The 10,832-nt window shown below is 36.5% G+C and overlaps 1 protein-coding gene across 1 annotated transcript in view; it reads right to left on the minus strand.

The window, feature by feature from the left end:
- Positions 1-8,703, minus strand: part of Mdh1 (malate dehydrogenase 1) — a 34,509-nt gene extending 25,806 nt beyond the window's left edge. The window contains exon 1 of the mRNA XM_081758506.1: positions 8,550-8,703. Within this exon, the coding sequence (XP_081614632.1) occupies positions 8,550-8,552 (3 nt within the window). The 5' untranslated portion in view covers positions 8,553-8,703. The remainder of the gene's footprint in view (positions 1-8,549) is intronic.
- Between the last annotated feature and the right edge of the window lie 2,129 nt (positions 8,704-10,832).

Genomic DNA, 10,832 nt, shown 5'->3' on the forward strand with positions numbered 1-10,832 from the left:
GTAAATCCGTTGAAATCTGAATTTGATATTATTTTCACAATCACTATATTTTCTTCTCTCTTTTGTCGCTCGAAAAAGAAAAGCCTAAGTTTACCACAAAAAGCTAGGGAGTTTCTCAAAAAATAATCAATTACAGGGCCACCGCACTAAACTTTTTCAATTCAATTTCTTAACTGTGTTAGGCCGCAGTTGTTACTGAAGTGTGTATTTGGATAATACGAATAAAATTATCGTATTATTCAAATACATCGAATGTCAGATTATCGAATAAAAAACTTCGATTGAAGAAAATCCACACTACAAAACTAACTCACACTTTGAGCACATTTTCATTAGACATATAATAGACCAATTAATGCAATCATTGTTTATGAAATATGAAAAAAAATCAAATGAGTCACTTTGGGAAAGTCGTTCAAAAAGAACACGTCAAGAGTAACCTACCTCTTGTGAATTGTTTCGAACAATGAGTTAAGATATACTTTTGGTTATTAATGAAATATTTATTTGCGAAATTTGAACAAAATCGCCTGTCGTTCGAGAAAATTGTCGGGGAAATAACCTTGACCCCAAAAATAAACTATCCGTTGTAATTGTTTTTCATAGAAATGACTTACACTAAAATATAGGGTTATTAATGAAATACTTATTTATGAATTATCAATAAAATTGTCCGAGTAATTTTTGAGAAAATCGTGAGGGAAAAATAACTCCCCGAATAAACTATCTCTTGAGGATTCTTTCAGGGTAAGCGAGTTATTCCATATTACTAGGTTTTTAATGAAATATTTATTTCTGAGTACGAACAAAATTGCTTGACTCATTTTTGAGAAAACCGTGGAGGAAAAACACCCCCAAGAGTAAACTACCCCTCGCATATCTTTTCAGGACAAACGAGTTTTGCCATATTGTTCGGTTATTAACGAAATATTTATTTTTGAAATATGAATAAACTCTTTTGAGTCGTTTTTGAGAAAATCGCCCAGACAACACTCCACCAAGAATAAACTACCCCTCGCATTTTTTTAGGATAAACGAGTTATGCCATATTGATAAGTTATTAATGAAATCTTTATTTATGAAATATGAACGAAAACATTTGAGTCCATTTTGAGAAAATCACTGAGAAAAAACTCACCCCCTTAGTATAAACTACCCCTTGTAGATTTTTCCCAGATAAATGCCTTATACCACAAAATAGGGTTGCTAATTAAATATTGATTTATAAAAAAAGAAAGAAAACAAGATCGTTAGAGCCAGTTATGAGAAAATATCTTTTTTCTATTTTCATCGTACAGGAAACTACCCTTGTTTTGGGAGTAGGAGGGAAATAAAAAAACTATAGGAAATACTATGAAAATCTTAAACTAAAATTTGGTGCCGATAAGTTGAACGGTATGGCCTCTAGGCGAGTGCACAGAAAAGTGTAGCGAACGGACGGACGAACAGATAGACATGTATCGAAAAATAACTTTTTCGGTGTTAGGGGCTATAATACGTATAAATTCGTTGAAATCTCAAATTTGATTTTTTTTTCGAACACCATACTTTCTTCTCTCATTTGTCACTTCAAAGTAAAAGGAACTAAGAACTACAGATAAAAGACACCTACTTTTACACATAGACATTTATTGATTTAAAACTGTTTTAGTTTGTGTCATTTCACTTCCAATTGAAAGGTTTTACAATGATTAACGGCATACCAATGACGAGACGGAAGTTTTCAGGAAGTAAATGCATTCAGAAGTCTAGATTGCATTACAGCTATCAGCCTGTTTTTATTTCTGCAATTGTTAACAGCTGTAATTTCGTCCAAACGCTACATGAAATAATTTTTGGTTGACGTCATTGTGTTACTATTTTAGTATTGTTCTCTTCAGACTTGGTTGAAGTTTTGTCTTAACGGTTATACATTTTTTTCTTATTTCATCGTTACACATAAGAATAAAATGTTGTGGTGACTGGATAGATTCGAACCTACGAACATTGAGTTTTTATTCTTCAAACAATTTACCAATGGACCAAGCTTTGCCCTCACGTTAACGTACGGTTACAGGGTTTATTACGATTTAAATAAAATGGCTGGCTGTTAGAGTTTCCTGCCCAAATATTTCGATAAAAAATTTTCATTGCTTCGTACATTGTTTAGATACACATTTTAGGAGAGTGAATTTTGGTGTATATAATAATTTCATGCCAGATAAAAGCTGGATAAGTTTTAATAACATGTTTCATATGTAGTTCTCAATAATAGACTTGTTGTTCGGGATGACGTTCCAAGGTTTAGCATTGACTAGCAGTTTTTGCTATTAATATCCCTTCTAGCAATATTGGCAGTAGACAAAAGTTAGCCCGTGTTAAAGCTTTTTGCTCCTAATTTAGTTATTTTACTTTATTATTTAACGAATATATTGAAAATTGTCAGAGACACGTATGCAGTAATTTATTTCGGGAGGGGTCCGACTTCAATATTAGGATAAATTATAATAAAATTTTAAAAGATAATCCCCAAAATTAGGCTAAATTTACATAAAAGTTGGGGTTTCAGAGGGGGTCCGGACCCCCTAGACCCACCCATAAATGCGTTCTTGTTTGTCAGTAACATTTCCTCATTTTGAAACCCTCAAAAACTTCGGATAGACTATATAAAGGAAAACGAGTTATTTTCGATGAAATATCACTTCAAGGAGACGCGTCAGTTTTATTGCACAGTGTGGTATCCCACGTTCACAATGGCAAGAGTTTCTTTCCTCCGATTCTCTGTCATTGTGCTCTATCGAAAGGTTAGGTTTGTAACATATTACTCCTACGAACAAGCATGACTGGCAGATAGGAATACTGAACACAACTCCAGAGAAATGCATGCTGGAACTTACGTTTATAGCTACGCTTTGGTGATTTGCCCTCAAGGTCAATCGAGTGGTAATTCAGTTCCGTCTCTGTTCTTAAGCCATGTTCGTATTACTTCGAACAGTTTTGATAATGAAAAGCATGCCTCTTAATATAACAGACTTCTTTCGCGTAAGAAATCGAAACTCAGTTGGTCAGAGCAACTAGTCTGTAAGAATTAGGTTGTTAGTTAGTTAGGAGCCCAGTACGAGTAAGGGTTTTTATTACTATTGTTTTTATCTTTTTTATGTGAGGAAAAATCAAATTGTGACATCGCGATATCAAATGTATTTGATTAGGTAGCTTTGTCTTACCTAAACTTTAAACATCAGTAACCGTCGAAATTATTTCACTAACCGATCACTTACTGAACATTTCAAACACGTGAAACCAGTGGCATAACATGAAGGTTAACCTCTCCTCCGCAGTCCTTAGTTATGCGTCCGTACTTTCAAGGGCGGACTAAGGGCCGGGCGACTGCCCGGGGTGCCAGAGAAAGAGGGGCACCAAAACGAGCCTCAAAAAGTAAATTTTACAATGTGCTTTCTACTGACGTTTTTGGTTTATATTCTTGTAAAGTAGTGGCAATTATATGATCTTTTTACATTTCACTATGGAAGAAGAGAGTTTCATAGTACTAAGGGGGCTGTATCGAAAAATTGAGAGATGGCATGTAGAATAAAGAGTGCCGGGAATTAAGTGTTGTTTGTTTGTTTGCTTGAGTTTAGCGTTCCACGGTTATGCCTTAATGGGCAAGGGAGATGTGGATACTAATTATAGTGGAATCCGAACCACTTTTATCGTTCAACAGTAATCCACCGGGAATTGGACCCGGTACCACAGAGGGCAGGCGTGCTAGCCACTAGACCAGAGGGGGTGGAGTTGGTATTGTTTATAGCGAGCCATATTCTTTGTGAAATTTTCCTAGATAATGGATTTCTTTTTGAAAATGGGTTTAAAACAGGGGCGTCATTTAGGGAGGGCAGGGAGGGGCATTTGCCCCCCCTGAGTTTGAGATGTATATAGATTTTATCATTAGAATAGTAGTAAATCAGTGAAAAACGCGAAATTTTACTTATATCAAGAGGTCTTGCCCCCCCCCCCAAAGCAAAATCTGAAATGACGCTCCTGGTTTAAACTATTAAAAACACTATGATAAAATGTAAAATATAGGCTACTACTAGGGGAAGGGGCGCCAAAAAGTCACTTTGCCCGTGTGAAAATTTGGCCTGCTCCGCCCCGGCGTACTTACTGTATATTTTTTGGCCTTGCAGCTTGTGCGGTCCCCACGCCTCATTGTTGCGGGGGCGCTATTTACGCCTGCCTTTCGAACGTAATTCAATAACTGTTTAAGAAATTCTACCATCAGCGTGGAAACGGGAATATATTTTTCTAATAGTCCCATAGAACTTTCACTCAGAACGCCAGATGCAATTTTTCAGAGTGGGCTCTGGCTCATATTCAGGAATAATAATAATAATAATAATAATAATAATAATAAATATGAATGTCTTTGGAGAGCCGAAATTATGTGACACGAATCATTATAGATAGAGCTTTAAGATGAGTGGTCATAGGGGAGGAAAAACAGGAATTTTCTCTCTCTGACTCTCTAACGTTAAGATTATGTGCTGAAGGTAAGAAGCATCATCATTCTACAATAGGTTGCTTTTACGTAGAATATCTATTACTTGAGCTCTCCTCCTTCGGGCAACTTTGCTTATGTAGTAAATTCAAAACAATTTCAATTTAAGATAAATATTTATAGAGAAAATTAAACATTTAATAGGGAAATCTGTTATCAAAATATCCAAACTTTTTTTTTTTTTTTTGGGTATCGTCATAAGTTTTACACATATGTTACATTTTGATTCTTTCCCAAATAAAAAATAAATAAAATAACCTTAGTGATAAAAATGACAACAGTACTTCCACGGAATTCGAACCGTCTACCTTCGGTATACAAACTCGTTGCTTTATCTAACTGAGCTATTTGCTTTCTTACATAAGCGGAACCTGTTCTACAGTAAAGACGATTTTTCATTACGATTGGGCTAACAATTCGTCTTTTTCCATAGGTAATTTCCACTATTTGCACTATCTATACGTTAATACTTAGCATAGATTCATATATTTGGAGTTCGCTGATAATGCATATAATAAGAACTAACTAACTAACTAACTCTATGGCCTATGGAACCCGGAGGTTCAATGCCGCGTTCACAAAAGCTCTCCACTGACTTCTATCCTTAGCTAATTGGATCCAGTTTCTACTTTGTATTCCTATCTCTGCGAGATCCATCTTAATATTATCCTCCCATCTGCGCCTAGGTCTTCCTAATGGTCGTTTTCCTATGGGTCTACCAGTCAAGACTTTGAAAGCGTTTCTACTTTCTTCCATTCTAGCTACATGACCTGCCCACCTAAGCCTCCTAGACTTGACGACCCTAACAATGTTGGGTAAACCGTATAAACTATGTAGTTCCTCGTTATGAAGCTTCCGCCATTCCCCATTCTCGTTCCTCTTGGGTCCGAATATTCTTCTCAGGATCCTGTTCTCAAATACTTTCAGTCTATGTTCTTCCCTCAGAGTAAGCGACCATGTTTCGCAACCATACAAAACCACAGGCATGATTATCGTTTTATATATTTTAAGCTTCAAATTCCTCGACAGAATTCGCGACGACAAGAGATTTTGAACCGAATAGTAACACGAATTCCCTGCTTTTAGTCGACATTTAATTTCTTCGTGAATATGATTTTCGTCTGTTAATATTGATCCTAAATATTTGAAAGTATCCACTTTATCAAAAGTATTATTTAATATTTTAACGCCTCCACAATTTGCCGTATTACGGTCCCGACGCACTTCCATGTATTTAGTTTTCTCTGCATTTACTTCTAAACCCATGTCCCTGCAAGCGTTTAATAATATCTCTGCATTTATTTCTACTGTTCTCCTATCATCCCCTATTAAATTTACATCATCAGCATATGCCATAACCTGGTGAATGCCGTTCAACTCTAGGCCCTGGTTGCTATCTTTGATTTTCCTTATGGCGTATTCCAGCACAAAGTTAAATAATAATGGCGACAACGCATCTCCTTGTTTCAGGCCATTTTCGACGTGGAAGCTCGTGGACAAAAATTTTCCTACCCGCACTTTACTTTGGGATTCACTTAAACATATCTTAATTAATCTAATTAGCTTTCTCGGTATTCCAAGCTCTGTAAGAACGTTGTATAATGTTTCTCTCCTAACCGAGTAGTAAGCCTTTCTAAAATCAATAAATAGTTGATGTACCGGGGTATTGTATTCCCACTTCTTTTCGAGTATTTGGCGAATGGTAAATATTTGGTCGATAGTTGATCGATTTCGTCTAAATCCGCACTGATAATCTCCAATAATTTCATCTGCGTATGGGGTCAATCTTGCTAACAGAATATTTGAAAGGATTTTATAGGATGTTGACAGAAGAGAAATGCCTCGATAATTATTACAGTCAGTTTTGTCGCCTTTCTTGTGAATTGGAACAATGATTGACTCTTTCCACTCTTGTGGCAATTCTTCCTTGTTCCAGATAAGGAGAATGAGTTTGTGTATCTTGTTCCACAATTTTTCGCCTCCAGCTAAAATTAACTCAGCCGGAATTTCATCTACACCCGGAGATTTGTGTTTCTTTAATTTCTTTATAGCGGCTTCCACTTCTATTCGATTGGGTTCTGGAATATACGGTTCTGCGGTGTGTATCTCCTTTTCTCCACGCACATTAGTTTTTGGCTGCGTGTTCAGCAAATCGTCAAAGAAATCTTTCCATCTATTTAGGAGGCTATCCGTATCAGTGAGAACTGTTCCGTCAGATTTCTTTAATATATAAGCACGAGGTTGATAACCTTTCTTAAATTCGCTGATCCCCTTATACATGTCCCGAATATTTTTATTTTTACTATTATCTTCAAGTTCCTTAATTTTAGCTTTCAAAAAATCCCGTTTCTTTCTTCTAAAAGTTTTGGAAGTTTCCCGCCTGATATCTGCGAAATTTTGTGTAGTTATTTCATTCGGATTTTGTAGCCACCGTAATTTTGCCTGTTTTCTCTTCTCTACTAGTTTAATGCATTCTTGGACGAACCATGGTTTGTTCCTACGTATTTCCGCGTGTCCCAATTTTTCTATTGCTGAACTTTTAATGCTATCTCTAATTTCAATCCAAGTATCCTCAACACTAGTGCACTCCGAGTCTTCTAAAACCGAGAATCTATTCGAAACTTCAATCTGGTATTCCTCTCTTACCTGGCTCTCTTCTAATTTCTTTAAATTAAATCTCTCCGTTTTCGGGCATTGAGTATTACATTTATTCAACGATAACCTCTCCCGTATTATCGCTGCTACCAGGTAGTGATCAGTGTCACAATCAGCCCCTCTAAACGACCGGACGTCAATTATGCTAGATTGTCTTCTTCTATCTACTAAAACGTGATCAATTTGATTATGTGTTTTTCCGTCTGGTGATGTCCAAGTGTATTTATGAACGTCGCGATGTGGGAATTTTGTACTCTTCACGATTAGGTTTTTGGATGTTGCAAAGTTCACGAGTCTCACACCGTTGTCATTACTTTCCTTATGCAAACTTTCGTTCCCTATGCATATAATAAGACATACTAGAAATATTTCGTTAAAATTTTCGTTTGTAGATCTAATCCACGCTTCTCTCAATGACATAGATGTCGCTGCTTCGTGTTGAACTGCAGAATTCCCTCGCGTTCTTGAAAATTTCCCACTTTAGCAGAGTTGGTAATTCTCGAGATTTCTGTCGATTTAATGTTTTTTGCTTCTAATTTCTTTATTTTAAGCTAATATCTAACACAAATATTAAAAACGGGTTTGTTATTAACCTGTCCTGCTGGGGAAACCTTCCGAAATTTCGAACATATAAAGAAAACGGAGATATTTTCAAAAAAACTTCAAAATAAAGAGACGCGTCATTTATTTTGCTCATAGTAGTACATGATAAGAACTGTGTAAAAGACATTAACCAACTTGCGCTAGGTGGCTACCGGTACTTAAAAGCAGGAATGCTATCTAACCGAGTCCTGGCACAGGCGTAGCAACTGCAGGGGAGGAGTGTCTGTTGGAAGCAGAGGCATTAGCAAAGGTAGGTATACACACACATTCTCATTATTTACATACAGCCTATTAAAATATTATTACAGGTTTCGTAAAATTTACGAATAAGTAGATCCGTACAGTAAATCTGCACCCTAAGATGTCCTAAAATGTTACTTAGGTTAGCTTTACACCTGTGTTCAACACCAGATGAGAAAGTTGACTTTTACCAACAAGATCAGCTGGTTATGTATAACTCGAGGTAGGCCTTGTGCAAATCATGAACATGACACTAAAGTTGATTGTTCTTAATTCAAATCACACATCATAATATGTATAAGTCACTCGTACTTTTTAATCAAAACAATTCATTTAGAAAGAAGCTAAAATTAATATCCTTGCACATGGAAGTATTCAGAAAGGTCCTTTTAAGCTATGATTTGATTTAAACAAAATAACAAAACAGCTACGCAAAGGCAAGGAACAAAAATTATAACTTATCATTGCACTACTACTATATACATATTTTTGTCACAAATATATAGTAACTTTTTACCATTCCGATGTATTAAGTACTGCAATAATGAATGTTATCGTCCCCTTGCCGGCTGCTGTAGTTCTTTAATGAGAAGGGTACGGGAAGGTCAGAAAGATTACCAAGTCATGATTTTCATAGTTGCCAGTTACGTAAGGTCTTCCAGTTGGTCCTAAGGAGAAAGTAACGGCCTTATTCTATAGCGGTTTGGGTGAACGCAATGCAAAATTTGCGCCCTGATTTGCTATACTCTGCATAGAAGGTATAACTACTTTTATTGTTTGTGTTGCATTGTAATTCACAATATTTCAAAGATGGTTGCGGAATGAGGACTTTTTGCCACTTTTTACGTTTCCAGTTCATACCAACTAATGATGGATCGTTCAAGAACGAAATGACTCTTTAAACAGCACATTCATGTGAACTAGTAAACGAATTAGTTAGTTCATGTTAAACTGCTTGTTCAAATTAACTGCCGCGACTCTAGCAACAAAGTCAGTTCCTTTCTCCTACGAACATGGTAATAAATCGCACACGACTCCGGCACCGAAATGTCCAATCAGCAGCAGTAAGCACCATATCCTCTTTTACGTGGATATGTCAACTTTTTAAAGAATAAAGTTAGCGCCCGTGTGGATTTTCTCCTAGTGAGAAATTGTCGAGTTTGGTATCACTTAGAGAAACATTGAAAGTTAAATAGGGTTAGCTTTTAGTTTCTCATAAAATATAGCTAAGCGAGCGAAAAGGGGTTAGAAGCCCTGCAGGGCTCGTTGTTTTCCGCCTTTATCACAATTTAGACCAAAAAAAAAAAAAAAAAAACAATTTACTCGGTTCTGGAGCCATGAAATGAGTTGAGGGCAGGCCGGTAGCTAGCCCAAAAATATAAGGGGGGCCGGCTGAAGTTAGGGGGCCGATCCAACTATATTATAGTTTATCACCATATTATAGTTCATTTTCAAGCCTACTGTGAAAATTTTAGGGAGCTAGCAAAAATTTAGGGGAGTCCGGCTTCCCTAAACTCCCCTGGATACGGGTCTGGTTGGGGGAGATTCTAAATGCCATCCGTTAAATAGTTCCATCTCAATTCTTGCAAATATTTGAATCTGTCGACGACAAATTAAGTGGGTAGTAGTCGAACGCTGCTCGGAAGATGTCATCTACTAATACTGCACAGGAGCAAGCTATAATTAGATCTGCAATATTAGTGAGAATGCGTATAAAGGAAATTGAAGGTTGCGGTAAGAATAAATGTGCACTTGGATGATAATTGTTTCGTACAATCTTCAGAATTCTTATTTGGAACTGGCAGACATAACTAATTAAACACAGTTTTTACTAAACACAAAATAGTGCACAACTATAGATAGCACTAAAATTCTACTTATGCACTGTAACTTCTAGTACTTCACATATTTAAGTAAACTGAGAGTTTTAGCATGGCGACAAATTAAAAAGTCACATCCAGACACAGGCGTCGATTCTGCGGGGATGAGGGCACTCGACCAGTTGACATCCTTCAAAGGTTGATGGGTCCCACAGGATCTGAATCTATTTGCAAGAATATATGACATAAAGATACACACATATCCGAATGAACCTCGAAATATATACAGAAATCGGTTCCACTGAGCCCAAAGAAATAACGACTGACCTAAAACACGCACATACACAGACAGGGAGACAACATTTTCCTTTCATCAGCATCTTCGTTAGGCGGTTCCGTGGATCTTCTTTGATATAAGAGATGAAATCTTGCATACACTGTTTGTTGGTAATTTCAGAAGTAGTAAATGTCCATACTGGCTGTATTTGAAAGAGTTCACGGATAGAAGAAAAAAAAGAGAGGGATTAGTATTATTCTGTAGATTTCCGTCGTTAAATAATGACATGACTTGTTTACTTCTTCGGTAACCTACGCACTTCTGCATTTTATTAACCATCCTCAAGTGCTCTCCATCCTAACAGCTAGGCTCGATAATTGCTTTGATATTCTTTCTTTTCTATTATTGTTTCTTCTCTACAAGGAAGACTCTTGTTACTTTTCTTAAACGTTCAAACACAATAATAGGATGACTTAACTTTTTGCAAGAGAATTTTGCCCGTGAGAGCTAACTCAAGATATGAGGCGAGGATTGAATAGTGTTGAACCGGAGACGAGACATATGACACTCATCGTCTCATTTTCGAGACGAGAAATTTCTCAAGTCTCGTCGGCAACGCTACTTTACACAAGACAAGTCTCAAACGCTGATTTATTATTGCATGATTGAAAATTAAAAAAAAAAAAAAAAAAACTATAAGTGA

The sequence above is a fragment of the Thermobia domestica genome, chromosome 5, assembly GCF_964235325.1.
Source record: "Thermobia domestica chromosome 5, izTheDome1.hap1.1, whole genome shotgun sequence".
In the NCBI taxonomy this organism is placed as follows: domain Eukaryota; kingdom Metazoa; phylum Arthropoda; class Insecta; order Zygentoma; family Lepismatidae; genus Thermobia; species Thermobia domestica.